This window comes from Scyliorhinus canicula, chromosome 6 (genome assembly GCF_902713615.1).
Source record: "Scyliorhinus canicula chromosome 6, sScyCan1.1, whole genome shotgun sequence".
In the NCBI taxonomy this organism is placed as follows: Eukaryota; Metazoa; Chordata; class Chondrichthyes; order Carcharhiniformes; family Scyliorhinidae; genus Scyliorhinus; species Scyliorhinus canicula.
The window spans coordinates 252050-275344 of record NC_052151.1 but is presented as its reverse complement, the minus strand read 5'-3'; the positions used below and the strand labels follow the sequence as shown (position 1 = coordinate 275344).

Here is a 23295-nt window from a genome sequence, read left to right as displayed (position 1 = left end):
ATACACACACACAGATATACACGCACAGATATACACGCACAGATATACACGCACACAGATATACACGCACACAGATACACACACAGATATACACACACACAGATATACACACACACAGATAAACACACACACCGATCCACACACAGATACACACAGACAAATACACGCACACAGATATGCAAAGATTTACGCCCAGATAAGCACAGATATATACACAGATACAGAGATGTACACCGACACAGAGATACACACACAGATACACAGACACAGAGATACACAGACACGGAGATTTTGGCTTTGGCTTCTCTGCCTTACACTTTTCACCCTTACTGCTTTTTGTTTCTGTCCCTGTTTTACTTCCCTCCGACTTCCTGCATTGGTTCCCACGCCCCTGCCGCATTAGCTTAAACCCTCCCCAACAGCACTAGCAAACCCCCCCCCCCCCCCCCCCCCCCCCCCCCGCTCCAGGACATTGGTTCCCTGCCCAGGTGCAGACCGTCCGGTTTGTACTGGTCCCACCTCCCCCAGAACTGGTTCAAATGCTCCAGGAATTTGAATCCCTCCCTCTAGCACCATCTCTCGAGCCACGCATTCATCCTATCTATCCTGACATTCCCACTCTGACTAGCTCTTGGCACTGGTAGCAATCCTGAGATTACTACCTTTGAGGTCCTACTTTTTAATTTAACTCCTAACTCCCTGAATTCAGCATGTAGGACCTCATCCCATTTTTTACCAAGATCGCTGGTGCCTATGTGCACCACGACAGCTGGCTGTTCACTCTACCCCCACCCCCAAGTTTGCTGTTCACCCTTCCCCCACCATCCCCCCCAAGTTGATCTTGGATCAACTGGGCCAGTGGGCCGATGAATGGAAGAGCTTAATTTGGATAAATGTGAGGTGATGCATATTGGGAGATCAAATGGACCTACTCAGTGAATGGTAGGGAGTTGGGGAGAGTTACAGAACAAAGAGATCTAGGGGTACAGGTTCATAGCTCCTTGAAGGTGGAGTGGCAGGTGGACAGGGTGGGGAAGAAGGCATTCAGCAGGCTGGGTTTTATTGGCCAGAATATTGAATACAGGAGTTGGGACGTCTTGTTGAAGACATTGGTAAGACCACACATGGAACACTGTGTACAGTTCTGGTCACCCTATTATAAAAAGGATATTGTTAAACTGGAAAGAGTCCAGAAGAGATTGACGAGGATGCTACCAGGACTTGATGGTCTGAGTTATAAGGAGAGGCTGGATAGGCTGGGACTATTTTCCCTGGAGCGTCGGAGGCTTAGGGGTGATATTATCGAGGTCTATAAAATAATGAGGGGCATAGATAAGGCAGATAATCAACATCTTTCCCCAAAGGTAGAGGAGTCTAGAACTAGAGGGCACAGGTTTAAGGTGAGAGGGGAGAGATACAAAAGGGTCCAGAGGGGCAATGTCTTCACACAGAGGGTGGTGAGTGTCTGGAATGGGCTACCAGAGGCAGTAATAGAGGTGGGTACGATTTTGTCTTTTAAAAAGCATTTGGACAGTTATATGGGAAAGCTGGGTATAGAGGGGTACAAGCCAAATGCGGGCAATTTGGACCAGCTTAGTGATAGAAACTGGGCGACAGGGACAGGTTTGGACCAGCTTAGTGATAGAAACTGGGCGACAGGGACAGGTTTGGACCAGCTTAGTGATAGAAACTGGGCGACAGGGGCAGGTTTGGACCAGCTTAGTGATAGAAACTGGGCGACAGGGACAGGTTTGGACCAGCTTAGTGATAGAAACTGGGCGACAGGGGCAGGTTTGGACCAGCTTAGTGATAGAAACTGGGCGACAGGGGCAGGTTTGGACCAGCTTAGTGATAGAAACTGGGCGACAGGGACAGGTTTGGACCAGCTTAGTGATAGAAACTGGGCGACAGGGGCAGGTTTGGACCAGCTTAGTGATAGAAACTGGGCGACAGGGACAGGTTTGGACCAGCTTAGTGATAGAAACTGGGCGACAGGGACAGGTTTGGACCAGCTTAGTGATAGAAACTGGGCGACAGGGACAGGTTTGGACCAGCTTAGTGATAGAAACTGGGCGACAGGGACAGGTTTGGCCGACAGGCCTGATTCATGCTGTAAACATCTCTGACTCTATTTACGGGATGTGGGCGTCAGGGCCAGCATTTATTGTCCCTCCCGAGTTGTGAGCTGCCTTCTTGAACTGCTGCAGTCCTTGAGGTGTAGGCACACCCACTGTGCTGTTAGGGAGGGAGTTCCAGGATGTTGCCCCAGCGACAGTGAAGGAACGGCCGATATATTTCCCAGTCAGGGTGGGGAGTGACTTGGAGGGGAACCTCCAGATGGTGGGGTTCCCAGGTATCTGTCCTAGATGGCAGTGGTCATGGATTTGGAAGGTGCGGCCTAAGGAAGCTTGGTAGGTTCCTGCACTGCATCTTAACATAAGATAAGAACTAGGAGCAGGAGTAGGCCATCTGGCCCCTCGAGCCTGCTCCGCCATTCAATCAGATCATGGCTGATCTGTTGTGGACTCAGCTCCACTTTCCCGCCCGAACACCATAGTTTTCTTCAAAAAACTATCTATCTTTATCGTGAAAACATCTTGTAGATGGTACACACGGCTGCCACTGTGCGTCGGTGGTGGAGGGTTTGAATGTTTGTGGAAGGGGAGCAATCAAGCGGGGCTGCTTTGTCCTGGATGGTGTTGAGCTTCTTGAATGTTGTTGGAGCTGCGCTCATCCAGGCAAGTGGAGAGTATTCCATTACACTCGTGACAGGGCGGCACGGTAGCACAGGGGTTAGCACTGCTGCTTCACAGCTCCAGGGTCCGAGATTCGATTCCTGGCTTGGGTCACTGTCTGTGCGGAGTCTGCACGTTCTCCCCGTGTCTGCGTGGGTTTCCTCCAGGTGCTCCGGTTTCCTCCCACAAGTCCCGGAAATGTGCTGTTCAAGTAATTCGCACATTCTGAATTCTCCCTCTGTGACCCCGAACAGGCGCCGGAATGTGGTGACTAGGGGATTTTCACAGTAACTTCATTGCTGTGTTAATGTAAGCCGACTTGTGACAATAATAAAGATTATTATTAATACTTGGGCCTTGTAGGTGGTGGACAGGCTTTGGGGCGTCAGGAGGTGAGTTACTCGCTGTAACTCCCAGCTTCTCTTTATAGATTAGACAGTTACATGGGCAGGGTGGGTACAGAGGGATATGGGCCAAATACGGACAAGTGGGACTAGCTTAGTGATAGAAACTGGGTGGCATGGACCAGCTGGGCCGAAGGGCCTGTTACCGTGCTGTAAACATCTATGAATCTAAGCCTTTGACTAGCCCTGGTAGCCACAGTATCAATATGGCTGGGTCCAGTTCAGTTTCTGATCAATGGTTACCCCCAGGATGTTGACTGTGGGGGATTCAGCGATGGTAATGCCGTTGAATGTCAAGGGGTGATGGTTAGATCCTCTCTTGTAGGAGATGGTCATTGCCTGGTAGTTGTGTGGTGTGAATGTAACTTGCCTCTTGTCAGCCCCAAGCCTGGATATTGTCCAGGTCTTGCTGCATTTGGACAGGGACTGCTTCATTATCTGAGGGGTTGTGAATGGTGCTGAACATTGTGCAGTCATCCACAAGCATCTCCACTTCTGACCTTATGATGGGAGGGAGGTCATTGATGAAGCAGCTGAAGATGGCTGGGGCCTAGGACACTACCCTGAGGAACTCCTGCAGTGATGTCCTGGAGCTGAAATGATTGACCTCCACCCACCACAACCATCTCCCTTTGTGCCGGGTATGACCCCAACCAGCGGAGAGTTTCCCCCTGATTCCCATTGACTCCAGTTTAGCTCGGGCTCCATGATGCCACACTCGGTCAAATGCTGCCTTGATGTCAAGGGCAGTCACTCTCACCTCACCTCTGGCATTCAGCTCTATTGTCCATGTTTGAACCAAGGCTGTAATGAGGTCAGGAGCTGAGTGACCCTGGGGGAACCCAAACTGAGTGTCCGTGAGCAGGTTATTGCTGAGTAAGTGCTGCTTGATAGCCCTGTTGCTGACTCCTTCCATCACTTTGCTGCTGATGGAGAGTAGACTGATAGGGCGGTAATTGGCTGGGTTGGATTTGTCCTGTTTCTTGTGTACAGGACACACCTGGGCAATTTCTCACATTGCTGGGTAGATGCCAGTGTTGCAGCTGTACTGGAACAGCTTGGCTAGGGGGGCGGCAAGTTCTGGAGCACAAGTCTATTGCTGGGATATTGTCAGGGCCCGGGGCCTTTGCTGTATCCAGGGCCTTCAGTCGTTTCTTGATATCACACGGAGTGAATCGTATTGGCTGAAGACTGACATCTGTGATGCTGGGGACCTCCGGAGGAGACCGAGATGGATCATCCACTCGGCACTTCTGGCTGAAGATTGTTGCGAATGCCTCAGTTTTCCTTTTGTTCAGATGTGCTGGGCTCCTCCATCATTGAGGAAGGGGATATTTGTGGCGCCTCCTCCTCCAGTGAGTTGTTTAATTGTCCACCATTCACGGTTGGATGTGGCAGGACTGCAGAGCTTAGATCTGATGCGTTGGTTGAGGAATTGCTGAGCTCTGTCTATTACTTGCTGCTTATGCTGTTTGGCTCACAGGCCTGTGTTGTAGCTTCACCAGGTTGACACCTCATTTTATCGGTATGTCTGATGTTGTTCCTGACATGCTCTCCTGCGCTCTTCATTGAACCAGGGTTGATCCCCTGGCTGGGTGGTAATAGTAGACTGGGGGATATGCTGGGCTATGAAGTTAGTGATTGTGGTTGAATACATTTTTGCTGCTGCTGATGGCCCACAGCGCCTCATGGATGCTCAGTCTGGAGTTGCTAGATCAGTTTGAAGTCTATCCCATTTACCACGGTGGTAGTGCCACACAACATGATGGAGGGTATCCTCAATGTGAAGACGGGACTTTGTCTCCACAAGGACTGTGCGGTGGTCACTTCTACCGATACTGTCATGGACAGATCCATCTGCAGCAGGCAGGTTGGTGAGGATGAGGCCAAGTATGTTTTTCCCTCTTGTTGGTTCCCTCACCACCTGCTGCAGACCCAGTCTAGCAGCTATTGTCCTTTAGGACCCGGCCAGCTCGGCCTGTGGTGGTACTGAGCCTCTCTTGGTGATGGACATTGAAGTCCCCCACCCAGAGCACATTCTGTGCGCTTACCACCCTCAGTGCTTCCTCCAAGTGGTGTTCAACATAGAGGAGTAACTGATTCATCAGCTGATGGTGGCCAGCAGCGGTGGCAGCACAGTGGTATACAGTCGGGAGGGAGTTGCCCTGGGAGTCCCCAACATCGACTCTGGACTCTATGAAGCCTCCTGGCTTCAGGTTAAACATGGGCAAGGAAACCTCCTGCAGATTGCCACGTACCGGCCACCATCAGCTGATGAGTCAGTTGCTCCTCCATGTTCAACACCACTTGGAGGAAGCACTGAGGGTGGCAAGGGCACAGAATATGCTCTGGGTATAATGAATGGCGGAGCGGGCCTGAAGGGCTGAATGGCCTCCTCCTGCTTCTATTTTCTATGTTCCCATGTTACCGATGGAATCTCCCCTCATACCAGTCTGTATCGCCATGGATACTCCAGACTGTATCTCCATGGATATTCCAGACTGTATCTCCATGGATATTCCAGTCAGTATCTCCATGGATATTCCAGTCGGTATCTCCATGGATATTCCAGACTATCTCCATGGATATTCCAGACTATCTCCATGGATATTCCAGACTGTATCTCCATGGATATTCCAGTCTGTATCTCCATGGATATTCCAGTCAGTATCTCCATGGATATTCCAGTCGGTATCTCCATGGATATTCCAGACTATCTCCATGGATATTCCAGTCGGTATCTCCATGGATATCCCAGTCGGTATCTCCATGGATATTCCAGTCTGTATCTCCATGGATATTCCAGTCTGTATCTCCATGGATATTCCAGACTGTATCTCCATGGATATTCCAGTCTGTATCTCCATGGATATTCCAGTCTGTATCTCCATGGATATTCCAGACTGTATCTCCATGGATATTCCAGTCTGTATCTCCATGGATATTCCAGACTGTATCTCCATGGATATTCCAGTCGGTATCTCCATGGATATTCCAGTCTGTATCTCCATGGATATTCCAGTCTGTATCTCCATGGATATTCCAGTCAGTATCTCCATGGATATTCCAGTCGGTATCTCCATGGATATTCCAGACTGTATCTCCATGGATATTCCAGTCTGTATCTCCATGGATATTCCAGTCTGTATCTCCATGGATATTCCAGACTGTATCTCCATGGATATTCCAGTCTGTATCTCCATGGATATTCCAGTCTGTATCTCCATGGATATTCCAGTCTGTATCTCCATGGATATTCCAGTCTGTATCTCCATGGATATTCCAGACTGTATCTCCATGGATATTCCAGTCTGTATCTCCATGGATATCCCAGTCAGTATCTCCATGGATATTCCAGTCTGTATCTCCATGGATATTCCAGTCGGTATCTCCATGGATATTCCAGTCAGTATCTCCATGGATATTCCAGTCTGTATCTCCATGGATATTCCTGACTGTATCTCCATGGATATTCCAGACTATCTCCATGGATATTCCAGACTGTATCTCCATGGATATTCCAGACTGTATCTCCATGGATATTCCAGACTATCTCCATGGATATTCCAGACTATCTCCATGGATATTCCAGACTGTATCTCCATGGATATTTCAGACTATCTCCATGGATATTCCAGTCTGTATCTCCATGGATATTCCAGTCTGTATCTCCATGGATATTCCAGTCTGTATCTCCATGGATATTCCAGTCAGTATCTCCATGGATATTCCAGACTATCTCCATGGATATTCCAGTCGGTATCTCCATGGATATTCCAGTCTGTATCTCCATGGATATTCCAGTCAGTATCTCCATGGATATTCCAGTCTGTATCTCCATGGATATCCCAGTCTGTATCTCCATGGATATTCCAGACTGTATCTCCATGGATATTCCAGACTGTATCTCCATGGATATTCCAGTCTGTATCTCCATGGATATCCCAGTCTGTATCTCCATGGATATTCCAGTCTGTATCTCCATGGATATTCCAGTCTGTATCTCCATGGATATTCCAGACTGTATCTCCATGGATATTCCAGTCTGTATCTCCATGGATATTCCAGTCTGTATCTCCATGGATATTCCAGTCTGTATCTCCATGGATATTCCAGTCCGGATCTCCATGGATATTCCAGTCAGTATCTCCATGGATATTCCAGTCTGTATCTCCATGGATATTCCAGTCTGTATCTCCATGGATATTCCAGTCTGTATCTCCATGGATATTCCAGTCAGTATCTCCATGGATATTCCAGTCTGTATCTCCATGGATATTCCAGTCAGTATCTCCATGGATATTCCAGTCAGTATCTCCATGGATATTCCAGTCTGTATCTCCATGGATATTCCAGTCTGTATCTCCATGGATATTCCAGTCTGTATCTCCATGGATATTCCAGTCAGTATCTCCATGGATATTCCAGTCTGTATCTCCATGGATATTCCAGTCAGTATCTCCATGGATATTCCGGTGCTATGTCTTTTCGTCCGACGTCACTTCGTCCAACGACACTTCGTCCACGTCTTTTGGTCCAAAGTCTTTTTGTCCGCCCGTCTTTTGGTCCAACGTCTTTTTGTCCGATGATTTTTTTCGTCAAAGACTTTTTGTGACTTGACTTTTTGTAACTTGCTTAATAGCACTCCACTCCACTCCCCACAATAACTTTTTGTAAATAGAAATCTTCTCTAATGCACATAGCAAGGTATAATATGCAATAAAGGATTTTTATTTTTAAAGGTCTCTTTCCTTTAACGAGCCTCGTTAAAGGATAGTTATTATCGTTCTCTTTCCTTTAACGAGCCTCGTTAAAGGATAGATATTACCGTTCTCTTTCTTAATTCGCAAATAACAAATAATGCTGCTGAGGGGTTTCTTTCTGCGATAAAGCGTTCGGCGGGTGGAGCTCATTTGAATATCCGGAGGTTAATCAAAACTCTGAAGGAAGAGGAAGGGTCCATAATAGGCAAAAAGGCTCAAATTCTTTGGGGAGATCAGTCGACTTCATGTACGCGATATAAGAAAATAACTGAACGCCTCAAAAGATTGGTCGTTCAATATGATTCTACAACAAAAATTGATTTCTTGAGGAATGTTGCTTACAATTTACATCAATTTTAAGTAATTTTGGGAATTTTAAGTAATTAGTAAACTTTTAGATTTTTTAACTGCATTTTTAGATTTTTTATCTGCATTTTTCAACTTGCATTTTACTTGCATTTTATCAATTACTTACATTTTAGCAATTAAATTCACTTGCTGTATTGTACTTGCATTTTATCAATTAAATAGTTTTATACGGAGTTAATTTGTAATTGGATAATTGGACGAAGTGACGTTGGGCCAAAAGACGGGCGGACAAAAAGACGTTGGACCAAAAGACGTGGACGAAGTGTCGTTGGACGAAGTGACGTTGGACGAAAAGACGCGACACGGGATATTCCAGTCGGTATCTCCATGGATATTCCAGTCGGTATCTCCATGGATACTCCAGACTATCTCCATGGATATTCCAGACTGTATCTCCATGGATATTCCAGTCTGTATCTCCATGGATATTCCAGTCTGTATCTCCATGGATATTCCAGTCGGTATCTCCATGGATATTCCAGTCGGTATCTCCATGGATATTCCAGTCTGTATCTCCATGGATATTCCAGTCTGTATCTCCATGGATATTCCAGTCTGTATCTCCATGGATATTCCAGACTGTATCTCCATGGATATTCCAGTCTGTATCTCCATGGATATTCCAGTCTGTATCTCCATGGATATTCCAGTCTGTATCTCCATGGATATTCCAGTCTGTATCTCCATGGATATTCCAGTCTGTATCTCCATGGATATTCCAGACTGTATCTCCATGGATATTCCAGTCTGTATCTCCATGGATATTCCAGTCTGTATCTCCATGGATATTCCAGTCTGTATCTCCATGGATATTCCAGACTGTATCTCCATGGATATTCCAGTCGGTATCTCCATGGATATTCCAGTCTGTATCTCCATGGATATTCCAGACTGTATCTCCATGGATATTCCAGTCTGTATCTCCATGGATATTCCAGTCGGTATCTCCATGGATATTCCAGTCGGTATCTCCATGGATATTCCAGACTATCTCCATGGATATTCCAGACTGTATCTCCATGGATATTCCAGTCTGTATCTCCATGGATATTCCAGACTGTATCTCCATGGATATTCCAGTCTGTATCTCCATGGATATTCCAGTCTGTATCTCCATGGATATTCCAGACTATCTCCATGGATATTCCAGACTATCTCCATGGATATTCCAGTCGGTATCTCCATGGATATTCCAGTCGGTATCTCCATGGATATTCCAGACTATCTCCATGGATATTCCAGTCTGTATCTCCATGGATATTCCAGACTATCTCCATGGATATTCCAGTCGGTATCTCCATGGATATTCCAGTCGGTATCTCCATGGATATTCCAGTCTGTATCTCCATGGATATTCCAGACTGTATCTCCATGGATATTCCAGTCTGTATCTCCATGGATATTCCAGTCTGTATCTCCATGGATATTCCAGTCTGTATCTCCATGGACATCCCAGTCTGTATCTCCATGGATATTCCAGACTGTATCTCCATGGATATTCCAGTCTGTATCTCCATGGATATTCCAGTCTGTATCTCCATGGATATTCCAGTCTGTATCTCCATGGATATTCCAGACTGTATCTCCATGGATATTCCAGTCTGTATCTCCATGGATATTCCAGTCTGTATCTCCATGGATATTCCAGTCTGTATCTCCATGGATATTCCAGTCAGTATCTCCATGGATATTCCAGTCGGTATCTCCATGGATATTCCAGTCGGTATCTCCATGGATATCCCAGACTGTATCTCCATGGATATTCCAGACTGTATCTCCATGGATATTCCAGTCGGTATCTCCATGGATATTCCAGTCTGTATCTCCATGGATATTCCAGTCGGTATCTCCATGGATATCCCAGACTGTATCTCCATGGATATTCCAGACTGTATCTCCATGGATATTCCAGTCTGTATCTCCATGGATATTCCAGACTGTATCTCCATGGATATTCCAGACTGTATCTCCATGGATATTCCAGTCGGTATCTCCATGGATATTCCAGTCTGTATCTCCATGGATATTCCAGTCGGTATCTCCATGGATATCCCAGACTGTATCTCCATGGATATTCCAGACTGTATCTCCATGGATATTCCAGTCTGTATCTCCATGGATATTCCAGACTGTATCTCCATGGATATTCCAGACTGTATCTCCATGGATATTCCAGTCTGTATCTCCATGGATATTCCAGACTGTATCTCCTTGGATATTCCAGTCGGTATCTCCATGGATATTCCAGTCTGTATCTCCATGGATATTCCAGACTGTATCTCCATGGATATTCCAGTCGGTATCTCCATGGATATTCCAGTCGGTATCTCCATGGATATTCCAGACTATCTCCATGGATATTCCAGACTGTATCTCCATGGATATTCCAGTCTGTATCTCCATGGATATTCCAGACTGTATCTCCATGGATATTCCAGTCTGTATCTCCATGGATATTCCAGTCTGTATCTCCATGGATATTCCAGACTATCTCCATGGATATTCCAGACTATCTCCATGGATATTCCAGTCGGTATCTCCATGGATATTCCAGTCGGTATCTCCATGGATATTCCAGACTATCTCCATGGATATTCCAGTCTGTATCTCCATGGATATTCCAGACTATCTCCATGGATATTCCAGTCAGTATCTCCATGGATATTCCAGTCGGTATCTCCATGGATATTCCAGTCTGTATCTCCATGGATATTCCAGACTGTATCTCCATGGATATTCCAGTCTGTATCTCCATGGATATTCCAGTCTGTATCTCCATGGATATTCCAGTCTGTATCTCCATGGATATCCCAGTCTGTATCTCCATGGATATTCCAGACTGTATCTCCATGGATATTCCAGTCTGTATCTCCATGGATATTCCAGTCTGTATCTCCATGGATATTCCAGTCTGTATCTCCATGGATATTCCAGACTGTATCTCCATGGATATTCCCGTCTGTATCTCCATGGATATTCCAGTCTGTATCTCCATGGATATTCCAGTCTGTATCTCCATGGATATTCCAGTCAGTATCTCCATGGATATTCCAGTCGGTATCTCCATGGATATCCCAGACTGTATCTCCATGGATATTCCAGACTGTATCTCCATGGATATTCCAGTCGGTATCTCCATGGATATTCCAGTCTGTATCTCCATGGATATTCCAGTCGGTATCTCCATGGATATCCCAGACTGTATCTCCATGGATATTCCAGACTGTATCTCCATGGATATTCCAGTCTGTATCTCCATGGATATTCCAGACTATCTCCATGGATATTCCAGACTGTATCTCCATGGATATTCCAGACTGTATCTCCATGGATATTCCAGTCTGTATCTCCGTGGATATTCCAGTCGGTATCTCCATGGATATTCCAGTCGGTATCTCCATGGATATTCCAGACTATCTCCATGGATATTCCAGTCTGTATCTCCATGGATATTCCAGTCTGTATCTCCATGGATATTCCAGTCTGTATCTCCATGGATATTCCAGACTATCTCCATGGATATTCCAGACTGTATCTCCATGGATATTCCAGTCTGTATCTCCGTGGATATTCCAGTCGGTATCTCCATGGATATTCCAGTCTGTATCTCCATGGATATTCCAGTCGGTATCTCCATGGATATTCCAGACTATCTCCATGGATATTCCAGTCAGTATCTCCATGGATATTCCAGACTGTATCTCCATGGATATCCCAGTCTGTATCTCCGTGGATATTCCAGTCGGTATCTCCATGGATATTCCAGTCGGTATCTCCATGGATATTCCAGACTGTATCTCCATGGATATTCCAGTCTGTATCTCCATGGATATTCCAGTCTGTATCTCCATGGATATTCCAGTCTGTATCTCCATGGATATTCCAGTCTGTATCTCCATGGATATTCCAGACTGTATCTCCATGGATATTCCAGTCGGTATCTCCATGGATATTCCAGACTGTATCTCCATGGATATTCCAGTCTGTATCTCCATGGATATTCCAGACTGTATCTCCATGGATATTCCAGTCGGTATCTCCATGGATATTCCAGACTGTATCTCCATGGATATTCCAGTCAGTATCTCCATGGATATTCCAGACTGTATCTCCATGGATATTCCAGTCGGTATCTCCATGGATATTCCAGTCTGTATCTCCATGGATATTCCAGTCGGTATCTCCATGGATATTCCAGTCCGGATCTCCATGGATATTCCAGTCTGTATCTCCATGGATATTCCAGTCTGTATCTCCATGGATATCCCAGACTGTATCTCCATGGATATTCCAGTCGGTATCTCCATGGATATTCCAGTCTGTATCTCCATGGATATTCCAGTCTGTATCTCCATGGATATTCCAGTCGGTATCTCCATGGATATTCCAGTCTGTATCGCCATGGATATTCCAGTCTGTATCTCCATGGATATTCCAGTCTGTATCTCCATGGATATTCCAGTCTGTATCTCCATGGATATTCCAGTCGGTATCTCCATGGATATTCCAGTCGGTATCTCCATGGATATTCCAGTCTGTATCTCCATGGATATTCCAGTCGGTATCTCCATGGATATTCCAGACTGTATCTCCATGGATATTCCAGTCTGTATCTCCATGGATATTCCAGTCGGTATCTCCATGGATATTCCAGTCTGTATCGCCATGGATATTCCAGTCTGTATCTCCATGGATATTCCAGTCTGTATCTCCATGGATATTCCAGTCTGTATCTCCATGGATATTCCAGTCGGTATCTCCATGGATATTCCAGTCAGTATCTCCATGGATATTCCAGTCTGTATCTCCATGGATATTCCAGTCTGTATCTCCATGGATATTCCAGTCTGTATCTCCATGGATATTCCAGACTGTATCTCCATGGATATTCCAGACTGTATCTCCATGGATATTCCAGACTGTATCTCCATGGATATTCCAGTCTGTATCTCCATGGATATTCCAGTCGGTATCTCCATGGATATTCCAGTCTGTATCTCCATGGATATTCCAGTCGGTATCTCCATGGATATTCCAGTCTGTATCTCCATGGATATTCCAGTCTGTATCTCCATGGATATTCCAGTCTGTATCTCCATGGATATTCCAGTCTGTATCTCCATGGATATTCCAGACTGTGTCTCCATGGATATTCCAGACTGTATCTCCATGGATATTCCAGTCTGTATCTCCATGGATATTCCAGTCAGTATCTCCATGGATATTCCAGTCGGTATCTCCATGGATATTCCAGACTGTATCTCCATGGATATTCCAGTCTGTATCTCCATGGATATTCCAGTCTGTATCTCCATGGATATTCCAGTCTGTATCTCCATGGATATTCCAGACTATCTCCATGGATATTCCTGTCTGTATCTCCATGGATATTCCAGTCTGTATCTCCATGGATATTCCAGTCTGTATCTCCATGGATATTCCAGTCTGTATCTCCATGGATATTCCAGTCTGTATCTCCATGGATATTCCAGTCGGTATCTCCATGGATATTCCAGTCGGTATCTCCATGGATATTCCAGTCTGTATCTCCATGGATATTCCAGACTGTATCTCCATGGATATTCCAGTCTGTATCTCCATGGATATTCCAGTCTGTATCTCCATGGATATTCCAGTCTGTATCTCCATGGATATTCCAGTCTGTATCTCCATGGATATTCCAGACTGTATCTCCATGGATATTCCAGACTATCTCCATGGATATTCCAGACTGTATCTCCATGGATATCCCAGTCTGTATCTCCATGGATATTCCAGTCTGTATCGCCATGGATATTCCAGACTATCTCCATGGATATTCCAGACTGTATCTCCATGGATATTCCAGTCTGTATCTCCATGGATATTCCAGTCTGTATCTCCATGGATATTCCAGTCTGTATCTCCATGGATATTCCAGTCTGTATCTCCATGGATATTCCAGACTATCTCCATGGATATTCCAGACTATCTCCATGGATATTCCAGACTATCTCCATGGATATTCCAGTCGGTATCTCCATGGATATTCCAGTCTGTATCTCCATGGATATTCCAGTCTGTATCTCCATGGATATTCCAGACTGTATCTCCATGGATATTCCAGACTATCTCCATGGATATTCCAGTCGGTATCTCCATGGATATTCCAGACTGTATCTCCATGGATATTCCAGTCTGTATCTCCATGGATATTCCAGTCGGTATCTCCATGGATATTCCAGTCTGTATCTCCATGGATATTCCAGTCTGTATCTCCATGGATATTCCAGTCAGTATCTCCATGGATATTCCAGTCTGTATCTCCATGGATATTCCAGTCTGTATCTCCATGGATATTCCAGACTGTATCTCCATGGATATTCCAGACTGTATCTCCATGGATATTCCAGTCAGTATCTCCATGGATATTCCAGTCTGTATCTCCATGGATATTCCAGTGGGTCGTGCTTTTACAAAATTCTGCAATGTTCAGAAACAGGAGACTCCCCATCACCACCTCAGGGTTATATGGAACGGGCACAATAAAGATCGACTTTGCCAGCACACCCTCACCCAGGCAATGAATGAAAAGGTGAAGTCTTTTCTTTCTGAAGAATTCAGGAATGGTGCATTGTTCATAAACAACATTTGTTTTTTGATTTCAGGCATTGTTGTGTAACGCGGATGAACTGGATGCCGTGCCAGAGGTGATGGTCGGAGAGCTTCCTTACCCTTTGCGGTTGATATCTCTGCCAATTGGCCGGGCAGTCACTCCCAGAGACACCGAGAGCGAGAGAGATCTTCAGGCACGCCCAAGACGTGTTGACTTCTCCAATGTGGTCTTAACAGCAACCTTCGACCTAGAGTCTGACCAATTCAACAGAGATGAGGAGGAGGAGAGTGAGTGTGCAAAGGAGTGGAGAGAGGGAGGAAAGGAAGAGGGAACAAAGGAACAGAGTGAGGGAAGGATGGAGCAGAGCGAGTCTAGCAGTGAAGAGAGTGAGAAGAGTACGGAATGCAGTCAGGAAGCTGCCCCTTCCACCCTCCTGGCTGACGATCAGAGGGAGGGACGTTGCCGAGCCTCAGGGGCAGATGGTGAACAGGAACTGGAGGAAGGCTCCAAAACTCTGGTGCTCTTTTCGCCTGGTGACATTCACAAATCGCCCATGACCGCAGACCTGGCCCCAGACGCAGATTTGGGCACGTTGGCTGCTGTAACGCCTCAGAGTGAGAGGCCTCAGGCTCTGGGTAGTCAGCTAGATGTCTCTGAACCAGGAACCCTCTCCTCTGTCATCAAGTCAGAAGTGAAGGCCCCCTGCCCTGTTGTCGCCGCGGCGACCACCTGCCCCTTCACCAAGGTTGAACGAACCTTCCTGCACATTGCCGAGAAGACACACCTCAATGTCATGTCCTCCACTGGGCAGCTTCTGCCTCAGGACCATTACGAATTCTTCCAGCCTCGGGAGCTGGAGAATGGGAACTGGTCCATGGCAGAGGGAGTGGATGAAGCTCCTCCAACTCTACTCCAACTCAAGACCCACGCTGGAGAGACGATAGCCCAGAATGGGGTGGGAATTGGAATGGACTCGCTGGAGAGGAATGGGAAACCAGAGCATGTCCGAGTTGTGGGGAGCAGCCACGTCCCTGAGCGAGAGTCCAGCCAGGGGAAGGAGAAGGAATGCATTAGATCAGTGACGGGGGAAGTCCATTCCAGGACAGCAGGCAACTCCCAATGGAAAAGTCGCATCCCTGTGTTGATGTCAGAGGAGGATACGGGATCAGAGAATTCAGCACCTCTTTCCTTTAAGGACAGGCTGATCCACAGGAGGTCTCGGCATTTGGATTTGGCTCGCTTCCTGATGGACAAGAGGCAGAGTCGGCTGGTACATCTCTCTTCCGTGACATCCTCCTCTGCCTCATCGGTGACGGAACGTAGACAAGGCTCCGGGAGTTCACCAGCCACGGCCTCTGAAGAGGACACAAACTCCGATAGTTCCCTCAACCGGGTAGGGAAGGGGAGTGAGGCCCACTCACCCTCCAGCAGGCAGAACCGGGCTCCGGGCAGCAAGAGTAAGATCCCACGGCCTGTCACCCCTGTTAAGCTATCGCCAGTACCCAGCTCCCCAAGCACCAGCCCGTTGAAACCTTCACCAACTCAAAGGTAAGCAACACTGATGGAGCAAGACCTGCGGGAACAGGAGGAGGCCATTCAGTCCTTTAAATCTGTCCACAATCCAAACAAATCATGGCTAATCTGCCTGGGATGCCCTTAACCTCTGACCCACACAAATCCATCAATCTCAACCTGAATGGAGATTTGCTGGGAGAATATTCCGGATTTTCAATAACCTGATGTTTGAAGAAGTTCTTCTATGATTCGCCCTAATCACCTCCTTTCATCATCTTTAACTACCTGGTTAGATTACCCATAATCTTCTGGACTTGAAACCCAGTCTGTCCTTGGAATTTAACTCTTTCTGCACCAAACTCCTCCAAGGGCTTCTGTCCTTCCGAAGGTGCCCAGAACATAACTCAAAGCAGGGTCTAACTCGAGTCAGGACATCAGGATGAGGGCCCAGTCCCACAGGGCACCAGGGGGAGGGGGGAGGGCGCAGTCCCACAGGGAGAGGGCCCAGTCCCACAGGGCACCAGGATGAGGGCCCAGTCCCACAGGGCACCAGGGGAGAGGGTCCAGTCCCACAGGGCACCAGGGGGGAGGGTCCAGTCCCACAGGGCACCAGGGGGAGGGGGGAGGGCCCAGTCCCACAGGGCACCAGGGGGAGGGCCCAGTCCCACAGGGGGAGGGCCCAGTCCCACAGGGCACCAGGGGGAGGGGAAGGGCCCAGTCCCACAGGGCACCAGGGGGAGGGCCCAGTCCCACAGGGCACCAGGGGGAGGGGGGAGGGCCCAGTCCCACAGGGCACCAGGGGGGAGGCCCCAGTCCCACAGGGAGAGGGCCAAGTCCCACAGGGCACCAGGGGGAGGGGAAGGGCCCAGTCCCACAGGGCACCAGGGGGAGGGCCCAGTCCCACAGGGCACCAGGGGGGAGGCCCCAGTCCCACAGGGAGAGGGCCCAGTCCCACAGGGCACCAGGGGGAGGGGAAGGGCCCAGTCCCACAGGGCACCAGGGGGAGGGGGGAGGGCCCAGTCCCACAGGGAGAGGGCCCAGTCTCACAGGGCACCAGGATGAGGGCCCAGTCCCACAGGGCACCAGGATGAGGGCCCAGTCCCACAGGGCACCAGGATGAGGGCCCAGTCCCACAGGGCACCAGGATGAGGGCCCAGTCCCACAGGGCACCAGGGGGAGGGCCCAGTCCCACAGGGCACCAGGGGAAGGGCCCAGTCCCACAGGGCACCAGGGGGAGGGGGAGGGCCCAGTCCCACAGGGAGAGGGCCCAGTCCCACAGGGCACCAGGATGAGGGCCCAGTCCCACAGGGCACCAGGATGAGGGCCCAGTCCCACAGGGCACCAGGATGAGGGCCCAGTCCCACAGGGCACCAGGATGAGGGCCCAGTCCCACAGGGCACCAGGATGAGGGCCCAGTCCCACAGGGCACCGGGGGGAGGGGCCAGTCCCACAGAGCACCAGAGGGAGGGCCCAGTCCCACAGGGCACCAGGGGGTGGGCCCAGTCCCACAGGGCACTAGGATGAGGGTCCAGTCCCACAGGGCACCAGGATGAGGGCCCAGTCCCACAGGGCACCAGGATGAGGGCCCAGTCCCACAGGGCACCAGGGGGAAGGGCCCAGTCCCACAGGGCACCAGGGGGAAGGGCCCAGTCCCACAGGGCACCAGGGGGAGGGCCCAGTCCCACAGGGCACCAGGGGGAAGGGCCCAGTCCCACAGGGCACCAGGGGGAGGGCCCAGTCCCACAGGGCACCAGAATGAGGGCCCAGTCCCACAGGGCACCAGGATGAGGGCCCAGTCCCACAGTACACCAGGGGGAGGGCCCAGTCCCACAGGACACCAGGGGGAGGGGGGAGGACCCAGTCCCACAGGGCACCAAGGGGAGGGCCCAGTCCCACAGGACACCAGGGGGAAGGGCCCAGTCCCACAGGGCACCAGGGGGAGGGCCCAGTCCCACAGAGCACCAGGGGGAGGGCCCAGTCCCACAGGGCACCAGGGGGAGGGCCCAGTCCCACAGGGTACCAGGGGGATGGGCCCAGTCCCACAGGGCACCAGGGGGAGGGCACAGTCCCACAGGGCACCAGGGGGAGAGCCCAGTCCCACAGGGCACGAGGGGGTAGGGCCCAGTCCCACAGGGCACCAGGGGGAGGGGGGAGGGCCCAGTCCCACAGGGCACCAGGGGGAGGGGGGAGGACCCAGTCCCACAGGGCACCAAGGGGAGGGCCCAGTCCCACAGTACACCAGGGGGAGGGCCCAGTCCCACAGGGCGCCAGGGGGAGGGCCCAGTCCCACAGTACACCAGGGGGAAGGGCCCAGTCCCACAGGGCACGAGGGGGAAGGGCCCAGTCCCACAGGGCACCAGGGGGAGGGGGGAGGGCCCAGTCCCACAGGGCACCAGGGGGAGGGGGGAGGACCCAGTCCCACAGGGCACCAAGGGGAGGGGCCAGTCCCACAGTACACCAGGGGGAGGGCCCAGTCCCACAGGGCACCAGGGGGAGGGCCCAGTCCCACAGTACACCAGGGGGAAGGGCCCAGTCCCACAGTACACCAGGGAGAAGGGCCCAGTCCCACAGGGCACCAGGGGGAGGGCCCAGTCCCACAGGACACCAGGGGGAGGGCCCAGTCCCACAGGGCACCAGGGGGAGGGCCCAGTCCCACAGTACACCAGGGGAAGGGCCCAGTCCCACAGGGCGCCAGGGGGAGGGCCCAGTCCCACAGGGCACCAGGGGAAGGGCCCAGTCCCACAGGGTGCCAGGGGGAGGGCCCAGTCCCACAGGGGACCGGGGGGAGGGGGAAGGACCCATTCCCACAGGGAACCAGGATGAGGTCTCAGTCCCACAGGGCACCAGGATGAGGGCCCAGTCCCACAGGGCACCAGGGGGAGGGCCCAGTCCCACAGGGCACCAGGATGAGGGCCCAGTCCCACAGGGCACCAGGGGGAGGGCCCAGTCCCACAGGGCACCAGGGGGAAGGCCCAGTCCCACAGGGCACCAGGGGGAGGGCCCAGTCCCACAGGGCACCAGAGGGAGGGCCCAGTCCCACAGGGCACCAGGGGGAGGGCCCAGTCCCACAGGGCACCAGGATGAGGGCCCAGTCCCACAGGGCACCAGGATGAGGGCCCAGTCCCACAGGGCACCAGGATGAGGGCCCAGTCCCACAGGGCACCAGGGGGAAGGGTCCAGTCCCACAGGGCACCAGGGGGAAGGGCCCAGTCCCACAGGGCACCAGGGGGAGGGCCCAGTCCCACAGAGCACCAGGGGGAAGGGCCCAGTCCCACAGGGCACCAGGGGGAGGGCCCAGTCCCACAGGGCACCAGATTGAGGGCCCAGTCCCACAGGGCACCAGGATGAGGGCCCAGTCCCACAGTATACCAGGGGGAGGGCCCAGTCCCACAGGACACCAGGGGGAGGGGGGAGGACCCAGTCCCACAGGGCACCAAGGGGAGGGCCCAGTCCCACAGGACACCAGGGGGAAGGGCCCAGTCCCACAGGGCACCAGGGGGAGGGCCCAGTCCCACAGGGCACCAGTGGGAGGGCCCAGTCTCACAGGGCACCAGGGGGAGGGCCCAGTCCCACAGGATACCAGGGGGAAGGGCCCAGTCCCACAGGGCACCAGGGGGAGGGGGGAGGGCCCAGTCCCACAGGGCACCAGGGGGAGGGGAGAGGACCCAGTCCCACAGGGCACCAAGGGGAGGGCCCAGTCCCACAGGGCACCAGGGGGAGGGCCCAGTCCCACAGGGCACCAGGGGGAAAGGCCCAGTCCCACAGGGCACCAGGGGGAGGGGGGAGGGCCCAGTCCCACAGGGCACCAGGGGGAGGGGGGAGGACCCAGTCCCACAGGGCACCAAGGGGAGGGCCCAGTCTCACAGTACACCAGGGGGAGGCCCCAGTCCCACAGGACACCAGGGGGAAGGGCCCAGTCCCACAGTACACCAGGAGGAAGGGCCCAGTCCCACAGGGCACCAGGGGGAGGGCCCAGTCACACAGGACACCAGGGGGAGGGCCCAGTCCCACAGGGCACCAGGGGGAGGGCCCAGTCCCACAGGGCACCAGGGGGAGGGCCCAGTCCCACAGTACACCAGGGGGAAGGGCCCAGTCCCACAGGGCACCAGGGGGAGGGCCCAGTCCCACAGGGCACCAGGGGGAGGGCCCAGTCCCACAGGGCACCAGATTGAGGGACCAGTCCCACAGGGCACCAGGATGAGGGCCCAGTCCCACAGTACACCAGGGGGAGGGCCCAGTCCCACAGGACACCAGGGGGAGGGGGGAGGACCCAGTCCCACAGGGCACCAAGGGGAGGGCCCAGTCCCACAGGACACCAGGGGGAAGGGCCCAGTCCCACAGGGCACCAGGGGGAGGGCCCAGTCCCACAGGGCACCAGTGGGAGGGCCGAGTCTCACAGGGCACCAGGGGGAGGGCCCAGTCCCACAGGATACCAGGGGGAAGGGCCCAGTCCCACAGGGCACCAGGGGGAGGGGGGAGGGCCCAGTCCCACAGGGCACCAGGGGGAGGGGAGAGGACCCAGTCCCACAGGGCACCAAGGGGAGGGCCCAGTCCCACAGGGCACCAGGGGGAGGGCCCAGTCCCACAGGGCACCAGGGGGAAAGGCCCAGTCCCACAGGGCACCAGGGGGAGGGGGGAGGGCCCAGTCCCACAGGGCACCAGGGGGAGGGGGGAGGACCCAGTCCCACAGGGCACCAAGGGGAGGGCCCAGTCTCACAGTACACCAGGGGGAGGCCCCAGTCCCACAGGACACCAGGGGGAAGGGCCCAGTCCCACAGTACACCAGGGGGAAGGGCCCAGTCCCACAGGGCACCAGGGGGAGGGCCCAGTCCCACAGGACACCAGGGGGAGGGCCCAGTCCCACAGGGCACCAGGGGGAGGGCCCAGTCCCACAGGGCACCAGGGGGAGGGCCCAGTCCCACAGTACACCAGGGGGAAGGGCCCAGTCCCACAGGGCACCAGGGGGAGGGCCCAGTCGCACAGGGCACCAGGGGGAGGGCCCAGTCACACAGGGCACCATGGGGAAGGGCCCAGTCCCACAGGACACCAGGGGGAGGGCCCAGTCCCACAGGGCACCAGGGGGAGGGCCCAGTCCCACAGGGCACCAGGGGGAGGGCCCAGTCCCACAGGGCCACAGGGGGAGGGCCCAGTCCCACAGTACACCAGGGGAAGGGCCCAGTCCCACAGGGCACCAGGGGGAGGGCCCAGTCCCACAGGGCACCAGAGGGAGGGCCCAGTCCCACAGGGCACCAGGGGGAGGGCCCAGTCCCACAGGGCACCAGGATGAGGGCCCAGTCCCACAGGGCACCAGGATGAGGGCCCAGTCCCACAGGGCACCAGGATGAGGGCCCAGTCCCACAGGGCACCAGGGGGAAGGGCCCAGTCCCACAGGGCACCAGGGGGAAGGGCCCAGTCCCACAGGGCACCAGGGGGAGGGCCCAGTCCCACAGTACACCAGGGGGAGGGCCCAGTCCCACAGGACACCAGGGGGAGGGGGGAGGACCCAGTCCCACAGGGCACCAAGGGGAGGGCCCAGTCCCACAGGACACCAGGGGGAAGGGCCCAGTCCCACAGGGCACCAGGGGGAGGGCCCAGTCCCACAGGGCACCAGTGGGAGGGCCCAGTCTCACAGGGCACCAGGGGGAGGGCCCAGTCCCACAGGATACCAGGGGGAAGGGCCCAGTCCCACAGGGCACCAGGGGGAGGGGGGAGGGCCCAGTCCCACAGGGCACCAGGGGGAGGGGAGAGGACCCAGTCCCACAGGGCACCAGGGGGAAAGGCCCAGTCCCACAGGGCACCAGGGGGAGGGGGGAGGGCCCAGTCCCACAGGGCACCAGGGGGAGGGGGGAGGACCCAGTCCCACAGGGCACCAAGGGGAGGGCCCAGTCTCACAGTACACCAGGGGGAGGCCCCAGTCCCACAGGACACCAGGGGGAAGGGCCCAGTCCCACAGTACACCAGGGGGAAGGGCCCAGTCCCACAGGGCACCAGGGGGAGGGCCCAGTCCCACAGGACACCAGGGGGAGGGCCCAGTCCCACAGGGCACCAGGGGGAAGGCCCAGTCCCACAGGGCACCAGGGGGAGGGCCCAGTCGCACAGGGCACCAGGGGGAGGGCCCAGTCCCACAGGGCACCAGGGGGAAGGGCCCAGTCCCACAGGACACCAGGGGGAGGGCCCAGTCCCACAGGGCACCAGGGGGAGGGCCCAGTCCCACAGGGCACCAGGGGGAGGGCCCAGTCCCACAGGGCACCAGGGGGAGGGCCCAGTCCCACAGTACACCAGGGGAAGGGCCCAGTCCCACAGGGCACCAGGGGGAGGGCCCAGTCCCACAGGGCACCAGGGGGAGGGCCCAGTCCCACAGGGCACCAGGGGGAGGGCCCAGTCCCACAGGGCACCAGGATGAGGGCCCAGTCCCACAGGCACCAGGATGAGGGCCCTCCCACAGGGCACCAGGATGAGGGCCCAGTCCCACAGGGCACCAGGGGGAAGGGCCCAGTCCCACAGGGCACCAGGGGAAGGGCCCAGTCCCACAGGGCACCAGGGGGAGGGCCCAGTCCCACAGTACACCAGGGGGAGGGCCCAGTCCCACAGGACACCAGGGGGAGGGGGGAGGACCCAGTCCCACAGGGCACCAAGGGGAGGGCCCAGTCCCACAGGACACCAGGGGGAAGGGCCCAGTCCCACAGGGCACCAGGGGGAGGGCCCAGTCCCACAGGGCACCAGTGGGAGGGCCCAGTCTCACAGGGCACCAGGGGAGGGCCCAGTCCCACAGGATACCTGGGGAAGGGCCCAGTCCCACATGGCACCAGGGGAGGGGGAGGGCCCAGTTCCCACAGGGCACCAGGGAGGGGAGAGGACCCAGTCCCACAGGGCACCAAGGGGGAGGCCCAGTCCCACAGGGCCCAGGGAGTCCC

At 53.5% G+C, this 23295-nt stretch overlaps 1 protein-coding gene across 1 annotated transcript in view; it reads left to right on the top strand.

Moving 5' to 3' along the window:
* Positions 1-23295, top strand: part of LOC119966902 (tau-tubulin kinase 1-like) — a 43546-nt gene that overhangs the window by 12831 nt on the left and 7420 nt on the right. The window contains exon 2 of the mRNA XM_038798858.1: positions 14919-16414. Coding sequence (XP_038654786.1) covers positions 14919-16414 — 1496 coding nt within the window. The remainder of the gene's footprint in view (positions 1-14918; positions 16415-23295) is intronic.